The 21,050-nt window shown below is 44.0% G+C and overlaps 1 protein-coding gene across 3 annotated transcripts in view; it reads left to right on the top strand.

Annotated features, from left to right (window-relative positions):
• Tfap2a (transcription factor AP-2 alpha) overlaps positions 1-11,549 on the top strand; it is a 17,879-nt gene extending 6,330 nt beyond the window's left edge. For 2 of the 3 annotated variants that reach the window (XM_021215256.2, XM_021215254.2), the window contains 5 exons: positions 2,284-2,335; positions 4,173-4,404; positions 6,141-6,259; positions 8,174-8,315; positions 10,114-11,549. In XM_021215256.2, the coding sequence (XP_021070915.1) occupies positions 2,284-2,335; positions 4,173-4,404; positions 6,141-6,259; positions 8,174-8,315; positions 10,114-10,402 (834 nt within the window). In that variant the 3' untranslated portion in view covers positions 10,403-11,549. The remainder of the gene's footprint in view (positions 1-2,283; positions 2,336-4,172; positions 4,405-6,140; positions 6,260-8,173; positions 8,316-10,113) is intronic. The other variant, XM_029547651.1, reaches the window with a different exon arrangement.
• Positions 11,550-21,050: the final 9,501 nt, after the last annotated feature.

Genomic DNA, 21,050 nt, shown 5'->3' with positions numbered 1-21,050 from the left:
AGTGGAATATGAATATATATATATATATATATATATATATATATATATATATATATAGCTTCTGTTAAAGGTGCTTTTCTTTGGAAAGGAAATGTATCTGGATGTGATTTTTGCTAAAATGCTATTTCAAATTACTACATCAAATATAGCAGTGGTATGTCTGTTGACAGTTTAATGATTACTGAATTAGATTGTAAGGAAAACGGGCCACATGAACTTACCTGATTGCCTGGTGGATTTAAAACATTCTTGAAGTGCTACAGGAAAATAGAAAATTTATTACCTCTCTCATTTAGCCTAGTTAATCACTGAAATTTGTTGGTTATGCTTAACAGCCTTGCAAGGAACACAGAAAGCAGGCGTTTGGTCCAATGCAAGGCTAAGTGAGCCATGTGTGTATATGTGTGTGTATGTGTGTGTGTGTGTGTGTGTGTGTTTGTGGTGTTTGTGTTTGTGTGCATATTTACATGCTTTTAAAAAATGATCCTTAGTGAATTCGAGGCAACAATATATATATATATATATATATATATATATATATATATAATTTTGAATAGAACTAGACGTTATGGTGATTTTAGTTAGAAAGTCTCTGATTTTTTTTTTTTTTTTTTGCCTGTTCTTTGAAAACACTCAAGTAGCAAAATAATGTCATAAGCTTTGGAGTTATCCTGCATTGGACATAGGTCTACTTTTGCAAAAAATGTCCTGTGGCTGGTGGGAATTTTTGATACCTGTGTGGTAACTCTTTGTGGTGAAATTGGTCAGTAGGAGAAATTAATCAAATGACCACATGAAAGCAGGAAGCCTTGTGCTCTTCTCACCCTCCCCCACCTTTCAAGGGAAAAAAAAATCTTTCAAAGGAATTTGGGTCAGGAAAAGGGTTGTTTTCAATTTTCTCATTGCTGCTACGGTTAACTTTTAATAAGAATGACTGCTAAATATTTAAGAAAATCAAGTCAATGGTGAAAATTATTTAATCATTAATATCTCAGTGGGGTTTTAAACTTAACAGTCTTCCCTGTATGGACAAGGTCTAGCTAGAAATAACAGAAATAAAAGTATTATGCCACACTACATTTACTTTATGGGTTTAGGGTGCAAGCATAAAGGGATCATATTTCCCCATATAGTTAAAACACAAGAACTGCAGCAGTAGTCATTTCTGAACATTTCTCAATTTAATTATACTTAAATCCAGAAGCACTTTAGGCAAGTTACAAATGAGAGCATTGAGTATAATAAAACCTGTAATAAAGCAACTTAGTACCATCCACCCGGAATCATAGCGATCAGGCACAATTAACAGGAGCATAAATCCAAGACAGAATGGAAAATGTTCGAATCAGTATTATTGTTGGACAAAGACTAGAGAAGGAAGTAATAGTTTTTTAAATGGCAATGCCTGTGCTTGGTAAGGATTGCGAAACCCTCTATCTCAGCAGCCCTGGTGCTAATTTGTAAACACAGCCAGACATTATATTGCCTGTCAGTTTCTGCATTAGAAAACATGATTTCATTTTACTTTCTAATCACGTTTGGATTCTAGCATACCCATCCATCTGTGTGTGTGTGTGTGTGTGTGTGTGTGAGAGAGAGAGAGAGAGAGAGAGAGAGAGAGAGAGAGAGAGAGATATGGGTGGTGGGGGAGACCCCACACTGCTGCTGGGCAACAGGAGAGCAGCCTGAAAGGGTTTTTGTTCCTGATATTTCCACATTCCTGCCATATCTACTTCGGGCAGCAGTCTTTTGAAAATTATTTCTAGCTTTCCTTAAGTGATGGTGTGTGTGTGTGAGTGTGTGTGTGTGTGCTTTTGTCGAATTACCTACAGGGTTTCCCAACAGTCTGCTGTTCTCCCACCCCGTCCTATTGTGTTTCTTTGGCTTTGGCTGCCTCCACACTGGGACCCCTGAGGTCTCAGGCTGCTGAAAGGTGCCACACTAAAGCTAAGTGCATTTCTAAAGGTCCAACTGACGGTTAAAAAAAAAAAGATTAGGAACTCCAAAACTTCATTTGATTTTCAAAGAAAGTTTTATTCTCCATCCGGAGCTCTTCAACGTAGATTATCTGCTGGGGGAGGGGGGAGGAGAAATGGGCCTTGGGTATACAGTGAAACCTCTTGAGTTTTAAAGCTCCAAATTCAGCAAGCCAAGATAAGATGTTTATATATAAATGTCATGGGGGAGGTGGAGGGAGAGCTCCCCTCCCCCACCTTGCAGCGAATATTCATTTCCTTTTGTTTTGATTATACGCTAACATTCATGTGTATCCTTTTGTTGCAGCACGTAGAAGACCCGGGTATTAACATCCCAGATCAAACTGTAATTAAGAAAGGTAAGCCATTTCCTTCTTCATTCCAAGCATGTCCTTACAGGCAGAGTGCTATTTAAAAGAACGTACAGGACTGTATTTATTCTTTTTTTTCAAATAGGATTTCCTAAAGGCTCAGAATTAGCAAATAGATAGGCATAGAACAGTGCTTAAACCACCAGCTTTCAGGAGCTTGATAATGGCAACAGGCTAGCTTTGTTCTAATCGGGACTTCAGCATTGACTGTAGTTTAATGATATTTGCACAAAGTGAAATGTGCACTAGTTGACCTGATTTGGAAGTGGCATTTCGATTTGGAAATAGTCTCATAGTTAATTAATTGTGTGCAGTTAAAGGCCACGAGGGTTCAAAAGTGTATCAAGCTGAAATAACACAAATAATTTAATATTAATAAAAAGTCAGACTGAAAAAAAATGCACTCTATCAGGGGAAGACAACTTTTGAGATCTCTGATTTAGTTTCTAGTCTCTTGATTGAGTTTCAAGGCTTTAAAACTTGAATTAGGTTAGCAAAAATTTAGCTTTTGGTTAAAATTAGTATCGAAGATGCCCGCTGTTGACCTATGTATATAGAAAAGAAATCGTTAGAAAGATGTTACATAATTTGCATGAGTTTATCACCTGTCTTATGCATAGTGGGTAGAAATAAAGTTTCTTATATTAAAGTTTCTTGTATTAACTATTAAAAGCACTTTTGCTGTTGGTGGAAGGCACTTCAGGATTCTGGGCACCACCAGAGGACGATGCTATATAAAACTGGTCTCATTTCTAACCCCAAGTCAGTATATTGTTAGCTAGTTTAAAGTTTCATTTTTGCATCTGTGAAATCTTTGTCATGTCAAATTAGATGTGTAAGGAATAAATCTTAAGAGGTACTCCTTCCAAGTCGACATGATAATTGGCTCTTTTATTAGTAATCTCTCTCGAGTTCGTTTAACTCCTATTGTCTCTATTAGCCTCCCCAGAGCTATTAATGTCACAAGTGATCTATCCAAAACCTAGAGCCCCTCACCTCCCCATACAACTAGAATATCCCTAGTTCAAAACAAAACAAAACAAAAACAGGAGAAGTGCTATGATGAGACTGTGCATATTATATTATTATTATATGTCTCCATGTGGAATTTTAAGATACAAACGCATTGAACTTAAACGTTTGTGGGTGCATCTGAATTACATGTGTTAAGAAATGAACCCCTTGTTCTGCTGGTCTTGAATTTGTTTTCTAACAATGGTAGATCCAACAATGAAGAGCTTACGGTTTTAACTAATTATATATCCTAACCCCCATCCCTTTGAAGGGGCTTAGACAGACAGGGTTCATTCAGTATTTGCTCAACAAAAGGATGCATTCCTAATGTTCAACTGTAGGCCTATTCTTGAGTCCCGTTCATGGGTTTGGGATGATCTCCAAAGCTCGAGTGTCTTTCAAATGGAACATAAGGGTCTATTGATGAAAGGACTGACGTGTAGTGTGACAACAGAATCCACCACTTGCTAGCTAACTGAAATGTTCATTTTCTGGCTGCTGCAGCCATCGAAACTGTCTGCTGGTTTTAACAGCAATTTCTTTCGGCACTGAGCCTTTCGCCAGCAACCCCCCCACCCCAGACTACACCAACCCTGTCTCGGGTTTGCACATAAAACCCATTCGTTGTCTCCCTAAACCCGAGCTCCTGCATCACTCCGGAGTCCTCTGAGAGCCCAGGGGGTCGCGACAGCATCAGCCATCTCTAGACAGCTTGCAGCAAGGGTCAGGGCAGGAAGCCGCCTCGGGATTCCTGAGCTGAGCAGCGCTCGGTCGGTCCGCCCCCCACACGCGCCCGCATCTGTCTTCGCAGGCCCTGTGTCCCTGTCCAAGTCCAACAGCAATGCTGTCTCCGCCATCCCTATCAACAAGGACAACCTCTTCGGTGGCGTGGTGAACCCCAACGAAGTCTTCTGTTCAGTTCCGGGTCGCCTGTCGCTCCTCAGCTCCACCTCGAAGTACAAGGTCACGGTGGCGGAAGTACAGCGGCGCCTCTCACCGCCCGAGTGTCTCAATGCGTCGCTCCTGGGCGGAGTACTGCGGAGGTGAGGCTCGGACCGGCTCCGCCCCGCCCCGCCCTACCCGGCCCCGCCCCGCCCCTCCCCGCGAACGCGGCCCCAGTGCGCCTGCGCCGGGCCGGTAGCTGTACGGCACGCAGGACGAGAAAGGGACGGAGAGGAAAGAGTGGCGCTTTGTGGGCGTGACCGAAGGCGGGGTGAGGCAATGCGCCTGCGCACTTGGGGACTCCGCTTTCTGCAGCACGCAGGCGCAGTTTTCTCCATCTGGGGCTCAGTCCCAGCCTTGGCAGCCGTGGGGCGCAGTGCTGCTGCCTTTTCCCTAGTTGCGCACAGGTTACAAGCTCAGAAAAGCTTCTGGGCTCTTTGCTTTGCCTTACTACACTGTAGGGTCTTGAGGGGAGATTTAACAAACAGGTTTTCAAGCAAAGGAAGAGAGTGTCTTCTGCTTGCTGCATGCCTCCCATCCCTGGTTGCTGGCACCTCCTGCCAGAAGGCACCCCAGTCTCTGTAGGGGGGGGAGGGGGCTCTAACTTTTGACGTTCTGATTTGCTGTGATGTGTGACAGGTTTCTGTTCATTATATGTAGTCGCATCCATTAACACAGGAGTCTCACCTCTCCGAAGTGAGTGAGTCCTGTTTTTCACAAGGGCCAGGGAGGTAGAGTCTAAAGAGAGAAAAGTTTCAGAGCCAATTGTGTTCTTAGGGATCTATCCAATGGTGTGAGTTGTAGGCCTAGTATTAAATTTGGCCAAATAGTATGTCTCTTATTCTCCTCTCTACAAAAGACCTGTAATTCATTGTCTAACTTTATTCCTGTATCTTAACCCTCAGTTGGGCCTTGGTGGGTACAGCCCACCTACATACTCCAAGAGGCTTTTTTGCAGAGTTAATATCAGCGACTCTCCTTAGTTATCTTTTACTGCCACAGATCTTTCTTTGCCCTCTGCTTTTTCCTCCCCTTCCCCCATCCCCAATATCGGAGACTGCTCACCTATGGGAGTATAATCTAATCCACACAATTAAAGACCCACTTGAGTAGGGAATAAAATCTGAAATTAATTAATTTGCTGTTTTATTTAAACAATTTATCTTAACCACTTTCTGATTATGGGAGTCTATTTAGACATCTATTTAGAAGTGCCTCCATTGTATCTGAAATCAGGGAAAAATTTTGAAGTCTGATATCAGCCATCAGCCTCTTGACATTTCCAGTTATGCTCCTGACATGGCATGTAAACACTTGGCGAGGTGCATTTCCCATTGGGACCAAAGCCAGGACATGAAATGAGAGCGCGATGATAACTTTGGTCACTGGGAACAACCTAACAGCAGATCTTGTGAAGACAATTTAAAGATCCCACTGGGCTTTGCTGGGATTATAGCAACAGGGAAAATAACACAGTTATCAGTGAAACTCAAGAAAACCTCCAGCTCTAGCAATCAGAACTGTGTGTGTGTGTGTGTGTGTGTGTGTGAGAGAGAGAGAGAGAGAGAGAGAGAGAGAGAGAGAGAGAGAATGAAAGCTCCCAACCTGCCCCAATAGTCACCATGACAACTGAACACAGTGGGTGCTTTACAGTTAACATACCTTCATCTCCCATGATCTTTCTGTACAGTTCCTTCTTGCTCTCTGTTCCCCTGCCTTGGGACCATGCCCCTCAGTTTTTAAGAACACATTTTAGAAAGTGTTCAGAATGACTCTGACGTGACACAGAGAAAGTCAATCTTTTCAACATCCCTGCTTCCCCGTGTTTCTGAAACAGAGCGAAGTCTAAGAATGGAGGGAGATCTTTAAGAGAAAAACTGGACAAGATAGGATTGAATCTGCCAGCAGGGAGACGTAAAGCTGCCAACGTTACCCTCCTCACGTCACTAGTGGAAGGTAAACAGATCTGCTTGCTATCTGGAAGGGAACTGTCAACCTGGGCGGCGGGGGGGGGGGGGGGAGGGATTGGTGGTGGATAATATTTACTAGCCGGATGTTTTGAGTGTGTTTTGTGTCCTTTGGTGGCTTCACTTTTCCATGAATTGTAAGTGGGAATTGAACAGAATTTGGGATGCTAAGGAAAAGCATGAAACAAAAACAAAATAAAACAAAAGATCCAAAGCCTATCCGTTCTTCTTCCTCTGTCCGGCAGAGTCACCTACCCTCAGCTCAAACCTGACCTAAACAGTGAACACATTTAAGAACTACACATTCCCCAAGTTCCTGTCTCCTGGAAAGAACTCAGCAGTAAATCACTTAAGTTATTCTGACATCTGCATTTGAGAAAAATGCGTGACCATTACTTCCTGAATGAATTTGGGAATCTCTGACCTGCATCCTGCTTTAAGACTGTCCCCAAAGCTCAGGGTTAAAAACCCTTGTGGGTTGTCAGTTTCCAGCCATATACTTCCTACCTCTTGTTTCCATTGTGAGTCTTCTCTCCAGGAGAGGCGGAGAGTGAGCAATTCTAGGATTTGGATTGTCTGAAACAGAAAGAGAAGAAGGAACAGACACTTTGTAAAAGAGTTTTTTACTCTGTTTTTCCCCCCCTTTTAGCATACACACCCTTCTAAAGTCCTTAAGACAAAAAGCCATCCTGGCCAGCTATCCAAAAGCTGTTACCAGGATCTGTTCACTCAGGGTCCTGCTTCCTAGATTCCCAACTTCTGATACTCAGTTCATTTTAGGTTAGGAAACGGGTGAGATGGATGCTTAGCTCTCCTTTGTGTCTTGTTATATCTCACATTAATAGAAAAGTAAGAAGATCATGATTTAAAACTAGCTACTTATGTTTTAATGAGGCATAATTTATTTGCCTAGTGCATGGGGGAGATATTGCCGTGGAATCTAAGAATCTGAAAGTTTCTTGGAAACATCGGAAACAATGTTTAGGAGGCGTTCTAGGATTTCTGGGTATTAAATGGCGTTGAAGGTGGTGATAATGTAACTTAAAAAAAAAAAAATCTATTGTTTAGAGCCAGAAATTCACATCCAGCAACGTTATGTTAAACTAATGGTAACATATAGAGACCCCTGCTGTCCATATCGTACTCCCCAGATTATATGCCAGGAAAATGGTGGTGGAAGCTGAGGGTAGAGCGTGAGGCGCTGGTCTGGGTCTGGGGTTTGAGTGAGGCAGAGGGGAGGCAGTTTCTGGAGAACTGTTATTGTTTGTGATCCGCACCATTTTATGGAAACAAGCTCTGCAGAGAGGGCTTTGATGCTCTAATTGGCGCATGCGTTCTTCCGGAGCCGGAGCTAATGGCAGGAAGCCCCGCAGTAAAAACCAACTGGTTCAGGAAATTAAAACCAAAGATTCGAAAATCAACAACACAGACAGACTCAGTGGAGTGACCCTCAAATCCTCTCGGTTAATCGGCTTGGATGAACAGATAATTGTATGTGATCAAGTTAAAATGTAAACTCCCTCGGTCTGTTCGCCTGCTGAAAAGCTCAAGGAGTGATTAGGAAGCGCCACTGATGGGTGTGTTGATAGGTGTGAGGGTGGAACAGGGCAGCCATTTTCAAACAGAAGTTGAGGAAACTGCAGTCGGGGATGGGGGTGGGGGGTGGGGATGGGCGAGATTAACATTTTCAAACCCTCTTGGCCTCGTAAGCCAGTTAGGCCTTGCTGAGTTTGCTCTCTGGATCTCATAGAGAAGAAAAAAAAGTCTAAAGAAAGAAAACAAGTGGTTTCTGTTCCTCCCAACGTTGGGTGAAGAAAGTTAAGGGAGTTGGGTGTGGAGGGGAAACTTTGATCCCAAGTCCGTGGTTCTCTGGCCCTCACTCTCCCCCCCCCCCTCTTGCCAGGAGAAGCCGTCCACCTAGCCAGGGACTTTGGGTACGTGTGCGAAACTGAATTTCCTGCCAAGGCAGTAGCAGAATTTCTCAACCGACAACATTCCGATCCCAATGAGCAAGTGACAAGAAAAAACATGCTCCTGGCTACAAAGTAAGGCATTTACCTCTGCAGGGTCTGGGCTGTTCACTGTCAAAAGAAACAAAAATTAGCTCGTGCTTTTTTTCTTTTTTTTCTTTTTTTTTTTACCCCCATCTTCCTTTTTGTCTATCAGCTTTGCTGTGAATACTGAAATCAGGGCACCAACGTCTAAAGTGAGCGCATTCTGTGTCACAGAGGAACCAGAGTGGGATTGCCCCTGTGTTTTCTGTGTTCTTCCTAAAGTCTGTCTCTCTCTGCGTTAACTTTTAAATGAATGTGGATGTACGTGGTTTGCAGCTGGGGTTTCACTGAAAGAGTATGGATTTGTGTTGCTTCAGGAAAAAATCAGAATCAAATCCTCACAGGGCTACCAACTAGGCTTGCCTAGGTTTTCTATCACTACGTTCTGAAAGGCAAAGGCTAAACCTCGGCCTACAAAGTGTGCCGTCCAGGAACGGCTCTGCTCTTACTTCCAATCCCAGTTTTTATCTTCTTCTCTCTCTCTCTTACACACACACACACACACACACACACACACACACACACACACACACACACACACAGAGACACTCACACAAAACACACACACACACACACACACACACACACACACACAGAGAGAGAGAGAGAGAGAGAGAGAGACACTCAGAGACCGTGTTACATAGTTATACTATGTATACTATGTAACTGTAAGTTTTTGTTAACTTGCAGGCTTCAAGATGGCCCAAGTTATATTCCCAAAGGTGCCTGGACTGAGTTGACTTCTCTAGGTTGAAAAAAAAAATGACTGTTTTGATATGTTTGCTGGAAATTAAAAGGCTTGTTTAGAAGTCCTCAATTATCAAAAGCTGGTGTCACTGGAGGGCACCACAGCAGAGTTAAGAGGAGGGGGGGCCTTGTGTGGGACAGTTTCTGGCCTAGTGATAGGCTTCCTCACCTCCCGCCCCTCATGGGCTGTAGCCACCTCAGGAAGGTCTCTCCTAGTGCTGGGACCAGACAGACTTCCTGTGTGCTGAAGTTGCTCTCTCTATGGCTCCCCACATTAGTCTTCTAGACAGTCTTGTCACTGACCCCAGGGCTCACTGTTTGGACTAAAATGACTGCCCAGCAAATCAGAGGGATCCCACTAGCTTTCTCATCAAGCGTTGGGGTTAAAGACATAAACCTCCAAGCTGGATTCTTACATAAATTCTGGGGATCCAAAGACAGATCCTCATGTGTGTGGTGGTCAAGTGTGAGTTCTCTCCCCCGGGTCTGCTGCTGCTGTTGTTGTTGTTGTTGTTTTTAAATAAACCAAAGTTTGCCTTTCTGCCTAAATTCAAGCCTCATCTGGTTTGAAGGTGAATGAGAGGAGACCCCATCCCACCAGCTTTTATTGTGGTTCCTTTAGGGGTGTGGGGAGCAGGCTCTGGTGATATTTTGAAGAACAAGTCTGACATTTCTAGAACACTGAAGAGGGATGGGTACTTGTGTTTTTAACTTCCGGTGTAAACTTTTCTTTGCCTGTGAAAATGTGTTCCTGTGTTCAGGGTGTTTGCTGTGAGAAAAGTGTAGGCAGAAGTTTGTCAGGGCTGAGGGGTGGGGGGGAGGGTGGGGAGAGAAGGGGAGGTCTTTGTGAAGTAGGAAGGGTATTCATTTAAGGGAGGAGTGTTGGTTTAGAAGTGACAGGCTTTATTATTCTGAGTGACTGGCCTTGGGTCCTGAGCGAGGAAGGTGGGCTGGATGGCTGAGGTAACTTCAGGGAGCGAAGCTTTCTCACTACCACTAAGGCCTGATGGGACCTTTCACTTCTGTCTCCGTTGCACTGTAGACAGATCTGCAAAGAGTTCACTGACCTGCTGGCTCAGGACCGATCTCCTCTGGGGAACTCGCGGCCCAACCCTATCCTGGAGCCAGGCATCCAGAGTTGCTTGACCCACTTCAACCTCATCTCCCATGGCTTCGGCAGCCCGGCGGTGTGTGCAGCGGTCACCGCCCTGCAGAACTATCTCACCGAGGCCCTCAAGGCCATGGACAAAATGTACCTCAGCAACAACCCCAACAGCCACACGGACAACAGCGCCAAAAGCAGTGACAAAGAAGAGAAACACAGAAAGTGAGGCTCTCCTCCCGCCCTGTCCCCGCCCGCCCGCCCGCCCGCCTCACCGGCCCGCGTCCCCTACTCGCCCCTCCCCCACCCGGCAGGTGACAGCTCCGGGACCAGCCACCCCTACTGCTGCTGCTACTCTGCGCTGCCGCGCCGCCCTTCGTCCCCGGAGTCCTCCGGATTGCTCTCTCTCCACTGCCAGTGGGGCAGCCGCTGCCTGCTCAGCGCCTTGCCTCAACTTCCCCATCAGCACCAACACCCCCTTTACCCTCGCGTGGAGCCTAAGAGAACAGAACAGGTCGTGAAGCCAGCAAAGAAAAGTTCTGTCGCGTTTGTGAACCTTTTTTTTTTTTTTTAAATCAACAACAAACATTAAACCTTTTTTTTTATAAAGGACGTTAAAAATTTTAAAAAAAGTATATGAGCTTCATGGGACTAACTCATCGCCTTCCCTTGCGTACTTCAGATTGTAGCCATACTTTAAAAAAAAAAAAAGGCAAAGAGGATAATGACATTTTTTATCAGTATTGTGAATAAACTTGAACACAAATACAGAAGTTCTATGTCCTGTCTTCAGTTGTAGAAGTTGTCTTCTGCAAGGTCCAACCACCCACTTGAACTTCCTCTGATGACACAACCCACAGTTCTATAAGGGAATCAGTGTTCACGTCTCTGTATATATTTATTTATGTGTAATTTAATGGGATTTGTAAATATGGTGAGTCTGTTTTAAACCTTTTTTTTATTTATCTGGTGATCTCGTTTACCTCCTGTTTAGTGGGCTTTGGATCGTCCCTATTAGTTCTTCATGTGGTTTTACTTAGAAATCCAAGGTTTGGGTAATACCCCCCCCCCCGTCCCTTTTCTGGAATTCATGGATTTAGCCCCGTGGTAGCATGTTAAAAGATGATAATGAAACAGCTGAACAAAAACTTTTTAAGGTAAAATAAAATTTTATATATAATTAGTATTACATTTAGCTTTTCATTGAACTGACAGGGAAAAAAATCAGTGATATTGGGACACTGGAAAAAAATTTCTTAAACTGGAGTGATTTGATAATCCTATGGTATCATGGGGAGAAAAATAAAGTTTATTTGAGTTCACTGTCCTCCCTTAAAAGCGTCCTCTGAGCAATAAATGAATATTGTCTTTAAACCAAGGGTTAGGGATTTCTCTCCTCTCTCTCTCTCTCTCTCTCTCTCTCTCTCTCTCTCTCTCTCTCTCTCTCTCTCTCTCTCTCTCTCTCTCTTTGTTCAACTTTAAGCATTGGGACCACCTGGTATTCTGTGTCTTCACCGGCCACATTGGAAGCAGTTCTAGCTGTACTGTGTTGAGTTGCTCTGGCAGGAGCCTCTATGCCTGTCAATGTATCATAGTCCTTTGTTGCCCAGATAAATAAATATTTGATACGCTTTATGTCGATTTTTTTTTATTCAGTGGCTGTCTTTACCCAGGCGTATTTTTGTTCTTGGCAGTATTTTTTATTCAGTATGGTTACAGTAATTGAGTTTAACTCTCCCTTGGCAATTGCTCTTTGCAATAAGCAGCTGAACCCATTGCTTCCCTCAAGTATAATAAAAACTTACTTTCAACTTGGAGTTCAGAGCAGGGTATCATTTAGATATTCCACTGAGTCTGTATTCAGACAAACGACCCAATAAAGCCCGATGTATTCTTTTGGATAAAAGATTGTTTGTACTGCTAAAGGAATGACATGCTATTGCTTCCTGACCAGGGGGCATTAACTTTATTATTAAAAAAAAATAAAGTTTTATTTTATTTATGTTGATCCTTTAGGTTTTCATTTGCATTTTGGAAGCCAAAATTCTAAACCCTCAAAACTAAACGTTAGAAATGACAGATCCGGTGTGAGTGGAGTAAGAACAGAAGAAGCCCTCCTCCCTGGCTGACTCCCGAATCCGTCTCAGAAGACAACTGAAACTCAAATGATTAGTTCATTAGTACAAGGAAGATGGCCGTTACAGTCTTGTTTGCTTAGACTTTTATGGCTTAAGCTAACTCTCATTTTTTTCTGGGAGGAGAAATGGAAAGGTGGTGGAAATATTCATGGAACACAGAAAGAGAGGCCAGATGCCCCATTTGCTTTAATATTTCATCGAAAGATGAATTCACTACTGGAGCCAGAAGAGGGGAGCTGCAAAGTAGGTGGGTCTCTGGCATCTTTGACACCCCCACCCCCACCCCAAATGCAGGCACACCCAAAACCCTTTCTATCTTGACTGGCTCCTCCCAGGACTTCTTAGAAACACAAAAGTCTCCAAAGTGGGCAAGAGAGGGTGGGGGAGGGCCACCCCCACAAACCTTCCCTATCTGATTCTACCATAACAGGATTGCTCTGGGGAAAGGAAGGAACTTCCTGCCCAGGAGGATGGCAAATTCAGAGCTTTTTGTAAATGGAATTTGTAATTCTTTGCCTTGAAAGTAAGGTGGCTTTTTATTTTGGTTTAACATATGGCTTTGTTATTATTATTACTATTATTATTATTATTATTATTATTTTAACAACGAAATGGAGGGTGGCTGGCTGGAGGGCTCAGTGAAAAGCTGTGTAGGTAGGCATGCTGAGAAGGGCTGGGCTTGTGTTCCTGGGCTTCTGCGTCTGGGAGGCTGAGAAGGCAGAGAATCTCCCTGTGTCCCTCTGCAGCCTTTCCCCTTCTGATCTCCTTATGGAAGGCACTGTAAAATCAATCTCCACAAACCAACAAGAGTTGGTGGAGTCTAAATTCTATTTTCCAAAGCCAGAGAATTCATAACAATGGTGGGTTAAGAAGAGAGAGAGAGAAAGAGGGGAGAGAGAGAGAGAGAGAGAGAGAGAGAGAGAGAGAGAGAGAGAGAGAATTCAGATGGAAAGTGTATTCTCAGAACGCAACACAGCAATTGTTTTTTAAAGCGGTTATTTATTATTTCCTAGAGAGACTGGTTAACTGTAACGTAGATGTAATAAAATAATGAGGCGAATGAACCCTAACTGTACATACTGTTGACAGAAATGAAATGCACACATCGTCGTAGCAGGTGAAGTGAAGCATTGTCTATCAGGACTGTTTTTCTTGGCTGCATCTCAGATTGTAGGAGGTGGGAGGGGGATCCTAACCTCAGGCACAATAGCATTCATAAACAGCCATACATTGCCGATCTTTCTCCAATGAAACATAAATACTCATTTTAAAACGAAAACAATCTTATTAAATACCATTCATTCATATCTGGATTTACAGATGCTTGTTACGTTGGAAAACCTGAACCCAATATAATCTTTGCATCCCAAGAAAGATGGAAAGGAGATACTGGCTGAAACAGGACAGGGTAAAAAAATAAACAATGGTTTTCAAATGCAGAGAATCAGTGATTTTTATTCTGCGGTTGGACTCATGATCTTGCCACTGTTCTTAAACAATAAAATGTAAAGGAGTTATGTGCATTTTAGGGGAATGGAATGCAGGAGGTGATTATCAATTTTTTTTTCTTAAGTTCAGCTAACCAAAGGCTATGTGAATTTTGGCTTTTTCTGTTGTAGCTCATGTATAGTCTCTTAAACATGTGAGGATTGCTTGACAGGTCAGGTGTTTATATGCTAACAACAAAGATCCTCTTTGGATTAATCAGATCAAGATACATGGTTGAATTATAAAGATGCTCACCAAGCTATGCTAATTACCACACCCAAGTCTTATGGAAACACAATGTTCTTTCTAGGAGGCTAGTCAGTCACCCCCTCTTAAACTTCAACACCCTTTAAAAATCACAGTTCAACCCACTCCTCCCCAAAATCGAATATTAATACGATTTGTGTTCTTGATGGAACTACCATCAGGACCGCAATGCCCCGCAGCTGAAATAATATTTAAAATAGAAGGGATTTGACATTTGAGAAGTCAGTGGCTTGAAATACCCAGTTGTACTTAGCTAATTCAGTCCTTAACCTCTGGTTTCAAATAAATCAATTACAGTCGATTCCACTTCAGTTCAGAAGTGCACAGGGTTTTAGTTAATTGAATACATTTTATTCACTTGCTAGGAATATTCATTTATCAAAATTCCAAATTTAATGTACATTTCTTTACAACTCAGGTTATGTCAGAGTGCACAATCAAATCCAGTTTACCTGGATTTCCCCAAATCTCTCTTAAAATTCAAAAATTTTATCTACTCTGAAAAATAATGCCTTCCAGTTCTTTCAACCCAGAGTCTGTTCACAATAATTCTGTGTCAGGCAAGAGAGTTCCCTCATAAAGGGAAAAAAAAAAAAAAGTCATGTGGTCATTAGCCTTGTTCTAAGTTTAAATAGGTTAAAAATAAAGCTAGATTAATTCATTTTTAAAGTGTAGACTTGAAATTAAAAAAATAATAACCTGCATGGTTTCTATTAGAGATTTACTTTGCTGGACAGGTACACAGTACTTTGTCTCTTAAAGCCATAGGCTACTTTCTTGACTCTAGCTCTTCCTTCGCCTCCCTCCCACCCTAAGGCTCTTTTTTTTGGAAGTGCATGAATACATTGGAACAGTTAAACAAAGCTGTACAGTTGCATGTGCCCAAATGAAGTTGTGCTTTAAGCAGATATTGATGTATGCAGTGTTTTATATTTATTTATTGTTTGCGGCATCCTGCTGGCAGCCACTTACTCTTTGGAAAGGAAAGGGGTTAATTAGCGTCATTATCAATCACTAATGCTTGCCTAACGTGTCCAAAGAAATAATCAAGTTAGAAGAGGGCATGAAGCCAACAGCTGCTTCAGCCCAGTTACAGATCTTTTAAGCCACTCAGTGATGGGGTGGAGGGGAGGCTGAGTGGGGAAGACCTCTTCGTTGCCTGGGGTAAAAGGGCTGTAAAAATCAGGTCAGCTCGCTGGAGATCGGAGAGGCAAAACTAACAACACAAACAACCAGCATTTTCATCCCCACCTCCCACCCCCAGGTGCAGAGTTACAGGTGCAGAGATTGCTGCAACTGAGACAAGACAATTGAAATTTGCCCTTTTTAAATTTGATTCTCCAAAGTGGAGACTTGAAGAAACAGGTCCATGTTTCCCTGTTATTAACTGCAGGGTGGGATGGGGAGAAAGAAAATCCAGGAACACAAATGTCAACTCCAAGTATTAGTCAACCCCTCCATCCTAGGAGAATAAAGTCACCAAGCAAGTGACAACATCTGCCACACCTTTGCATCCTGTCTTAGGATGGGTTAGAATATCTGTCCTTGTAACTTTCAACAACCCTTTTTATCTTTTCTATACTAAACTTGGCTCAATAGCTAAGCTGTACAAAAGATGTCATCTCAGCTTCTTGCAATGCTTAATGACACCGCCCTTCCTTTGACCCATCTGGGACTAGAAAGAATTCTCTTCTAGGAGAAGTTTGTCTTTTATAACACCTAGGACCAGCCAGGCGGTGGTGGCGCACTCCTTTAATCCCACTTGGGAGGCAGAGGCAGGCGGATTTCTGAGTTTGAGTCCAGCCTGGTCTACAAAGTGAGTTCCAGGACAGCCAGAGCTACACAGAGAAACCCTGTCTCGGAAAAACAAAACAAAGCAAAAACAAAATAACACCTAGGATGAAGTTAACCATGAATTAGAACTAAAGGTGTTTTAATTATCAGAATTGAGTTAATTGCCTGTGATGGTAGGGATACACCAGATCAAGATAAGCAAGTTATAGACAAGTGAGCTGTAGAAACGTATGAAACATTAGTGTGTGGATATAGGATCAGACACAATTCCCAACCCAGTCATGCTATCTCCAAAGACATAATTGACATTTTCAGTGATGGACTGCAGGGTTGTCTGCAGACTGTGCTGACGATGAAAGCTGAGCAATTCAGGCAGGTGTGAAGAGTTCACAGGCTTAAAACCAAAAGTCTTGCTGTGTATGAAAAGGAGGGAAACGGAACACAGGCTGAGTTGGGGGAGGGGGGGTCTCAGAAACAAAACTTTGTGTTATTCACATGCAGGGTTGTGCTTGCTTTTATTTTGTCTTACACAGCAGGAAGGGAGCAAAGGCTGCTAACTTGTCACAGAGCAGGCTTCTATCTGAACAAATCAGCAATGTTTATGTGGCTGGAGTGAGCTGTGGACTGACAGAGAGCTAAGGAGCTGAAGCCTCCATACTTAGGGCAGGCTCTCCCTCCTGGCCCTTTCTGGCGAGTCTGATGCTTCTGAGCTCTGTAGGGTGACTTTCTGTCTTAGGAATGGGGACATTTCCAATCACAAAGGAGGGTTGTCTTTCCCATTACCTCTTCTTTTTCTAAAGTGGCTCAAACCATGCTGTGACCCCCTCTATGGAAATAAAGGTTTTTTTTTTTTTGTTTTTGTTTTTTGTTTTTGTTTTTTAAAGCTAAGGGGGTAACTCGGTTGGTAAAGCACTTGACTAGTGATGGGTGCACTTTTGCAGCCCCTCAAAACCAAAACCAGACAATGTCAACCTCCCGGTCTTTTGAGTTCCAATAACAATCTTAAACACACATGGTCCAGAGGAGAGCAGCCTGCCTCTGCCTGATCCCATCCATGGTCAATTCAGATTCCCAACTTCTACCAGGCAGAAGCCTGGGCCACTGTTTCTGTCTTGGAAAGGAGAGTACCTCAGAATTCTCTAGATCATCACTGTTTAAAAATCCAACGTGACTTGGGGCTATGGAACACACACACACACACACACACACACACACACACACACNACACACACACACACACACACACACACACACACACACACACACACGGTCAAACTAAATTTAGCTAATACAGCTTAAAATAATTTTTTTTTTCCTGAGGCACCGAGTTAATGCTAGGATCAAATTTCCGTTTGCTTTGTCAGCTACCAAATCCCATTTCAGGATGCCCCTTGTCTTTTTTGGAGCCCCAAGTCTGGGCTGCACTTTTGTCTACAGCAGGGAATCAGTTTGGGAGGAGGTGGCAGCGGGCAGCGGCGCCTTGTGCACCCCCTGATGAGGTTTTATCCAGCCTTTCCAGGGACCCGGCCTACTGAAAAGGCATTTCTTCTGCTGAAGTCATTCTCATCCCACCCACCCTGCTTAGAGCCCCGGGTATTGGGAGCAATTCACAACTTGATTTTGTTGGCCCTGAGGTGGAGGCGCAGCGCCAGTGGGAGAGTTGAGTCCTACTTGGGGTGCCCACGGGACTAGGGAGAGACTATGTTGAGGCTCCGAGAGCGGCTAGAGTTAAGGGAGTTCTGGGCAGTAGCCACTGCCACCTGCGTCCAGGTTAGATTCAATTAAACCGAAGCCCAGATCGGAGAAAGAGCATTGAAATCGTTTTTGCGACTCCATTCCCTCCACTATTTCTCTGCGGAGTCAGCGAGAGCTGGAAGGCATGGAGTTACGGTTTTAAGGGCCCCTTTCGCGGGATCGACTCTTTAATTAATGACTGCAGGCAGGGTTTGGGGAACTTTTTGGCTCCACCCGACTCAGGACAGCACGAAGTCCGCAAATCCCTAGCCCAGGGCTGTAAACAGAGCGACTTCCCCTTCTTTCCCACTGCCTTCTAGGAACTGCTTACCTTCAGCCCCATTGCACCAATTTCTGCCCAACACTTCTCCCTAGGCCTTACTTCCCCTACACTCAGAACTCCTGTCCTGGAGACCCTTGTGGGTTAGCAATACACTATAGGTTTTGCAGTCGTATCCAAGATCGCTAGCCTTATTGTAACAATTTATATCACCTTTCACTATAGGTTTGAAAGAACACCCCGGCCTAAACTTGTTTCTAGTGTGGAAGTACCATTCATCTGATTTGGTCTGGGTCTCCACACCCAAGCTTCAGTAGATGACCCCCCTCCCCGCAAGGCAACATCTATTCATTTCCACCTCTGAGATACTTCTTTCCCCTTCTATCCATCTATGTCTGTTGGTCTGTCCTCCTCTTCTCCTACCCTGCACCATCCCTCTCCCTACTTCGTCCCTCTTTTTCTGTTCTTTGCAAAAACCCACTCTGACTTTTCGGGGACGGGGGGGGGGCGGGGCGGGGAGACAAGCTGGGCTGTGCGGGCGAGGGGGGCTTCGCAGATAGTTGATATTCCGGGTCCAGCCGCTCTCCGCGTTCCCATTCTCTAAGCTCAGCCGGGGGGAAGTGTCGCCCCAGGCCAAACATATGCTTCTTTCCAGCGCGCTAATCCACCTTCAGCGTGGAGGCGTAATTGCTCGAGTGTCCATGGATTCTCTGCGCTTTGTCCCTCGCTGGCTCCCATCAGCCCTGGCACACGCCATTTCAATCAAATCTTTTCAGAAAACTGTCTCCTTTTATCAAGTCGCAGCCCGTGCGAACGACGGGAGCGTTTAACAAAACACCCTGCGTGTTCTGCCGGCCTCCCTTGGCCCTGAGCAGGGAGCTGCGATTAGAGCAACAACTTTCCACAGCGTTCAGTGGTGGGGAGGAAGGGAAGGGGGGCGAGTGGGGAGGGGAAAGGGAGGGAGGAGAGGGGAGAGGGAGTGAGAAAGAGAGATAGGGAGATAGGAAGAGAGATGAGAGAGAGAGAGAGAGAGAGAGAGAGAGAGAGAGAGAGAGAGAGAGAGAGAGAGAGAGAATATGAATATGTGAGTCTGAACGAATCGCAATCGTCAGGCTAGACCCAAAGCGAGTCTCTTTGAAGGCCCTGGTGTCAGGTGTACTGGAAAGAGAAGGTCAAAGGTTACATTCAAGGCAGAAAATATGTTTCATCTCAGTTATTTGTTTATTTTTTCCCTTTGAAATCCCAGAAATGAATTGCTTCTGTGGGAAGTGTTTGGCCAGCCCGGTGGGATGAAAAAGGACAACAGAAGCTAGCTCAGCAGTGGAGTGGGCTGACAGTGAGGAGAGGCTCTGCCTGAAGAACATCACTGGTGGGCTCTGCCTTTGAAAGCTGAGACCAAAAGTTCCTGAGGCTGCTTTCCCTGTATATATCACATCTCTTCTGTTACCAGGGATAGACGCCAGAAAAAGTTATACGTGTGGTGGCCTTTTCTACTTGATGGTAACAACCTCTTGGTAAATGGGAATGCTCACACAGTCTCTATTCAATGTTTTAGCTACACTCGGAGTTTCCTGAGGAAAAAAAAGGAGGCTATGACAGATTGAAAAGAACTTTAGGAAAAAAAACCCTAGAAGCAGATTAAAAATTAAATTTTTTTTTATGCTAGAGGGGGAAAATGGAAAGCAAGTGTGTAAAAGGAAGCATGGGGTTTGGTTTTGTATAGCAATTATTATGCAAATACACACAAGCAGAAGCCACTGTTGTTCTGTTAGGGGGAGGCATTCTTGTTACTTGCTTCTAAGATGAGAGCATAGGGCAAAAGAACGGATCTCAAATCCCGAATCACCCCATCTCGAGACCAATTTTCATGGCTTGGATAGTGATAGTTTTCCTTCTGCAACAATTTATTCCTGGTAATGAAGAGGAAGAAGACAGTGCTCACGAGCATGCCTCCTACCCCCCCCCCAGATGTAGAATTTCAGCAAGTCTTTTAGTCATGAAACTCCCCAGAGCTTGGGAGCATGTGTGTGTGTGTGTGTGTGTGTGTGTGTGTGTGTGTGTGTGCGCGTCCTCAGCATCAACCCACTGGTCTATCTCCTAAATTTGACAAAGCTGTTCATAGCCATCTGAATAGATCAGACAGTTGATTCAAGAGGGTGCCTAAGTTAGTATTTTGAAGCCAATTTCAGTGTCCACACTTTAGTACAATGTTTGAAAACACTATAATGTTCAGGCTTTGGGATGTAAAGTGAAGCAGCGGGGGTGGGGTGGGGGTGGGAGTGGGGTGAGGTTGGTTCGATTCCCACAGGACCTAGAAAATGGGACATAATTCTTTGCTAGGCAGCATTAACTTTGTCAGTGGTTTTAAGTAAGGAAAAGATGATTTCTTTGGACATCCCAACCAGGAAGATTGGAGAATGATTTTGAAATTCAATTAGTATTCATTTGCTTAGCCCACTGCCCCTCCCTTCCCCCCCTTTTTAATGTCTGCGCCTCTATGGTCAGTGGTGTGAATTTAGCAAAAAGCCATTAAGAGTCTTGGGAAGGAATTCAGTGTGAACCATCAGGATAACAAGGGCTGGAATCACAGGCCTTTGCTGCTAGGCCTCGTTTGACTTTCTCCTCTCTTTCCATCATGGCATAGAGTCAGATAGGGTTAACTTCTTGGATCAATTGGAACGAGGTGGGCTTGCAGAGGGGGGGGGCAAGATCCATAATTAGGAAACAATGCATTTGGGGAGGTTTCTAACCAGCCCTGGGACCACACCCATGAAAGCTTTGAGGGGAAGAAACTAGAGGAAAATTTAGATCAGGAAAGCCTGAAATGAACCCAGCTCCTTGGGAACAAGATCATTTTTAGAGGAGCCCTCTCCTCTTAAATGCTCAAAGGTCACGACCTCAACCACCCCCACCCACAATACCACTTTCTTGTGGCCAAGCATTGTCCTGCTGGTTGAGCTCAGAGAGACCAGAGGCAGGGAATGCTGTGAGTGGCACTTCTCTTAAAATCTCAGGAGCCCCAGTGCTTCTCAGTGGCTGGGTAAAAGAAGGGAATGCCACCTGCTTGCAATTCAGGGTATCTATCTGTTTCTTCTTCTTCTTCTTCTTCTTCTTCTTCTTCTTCTTCTTCTTCTTCTTCTTCTTCTTCTTCTTCTTCTTCTTCTCCTCCTCCTCCT

This window comes from Mus pahari, chromosome 16 (genome assembly GCF_900095145.1).
Source record: "Mus pahari chromosome 16, PAHARI_EIJ_v1.1, whole genome shotgun sequence".
Classification (NCBI taxonomy): Eukaryota; Metazoa; Chordata; class Mammalia; order Rodentia; family Muridae; genus Mus; species Mus pahari.
This window is presented reverse-complemented; position numbering and strand designations above follow the sequence as displayed.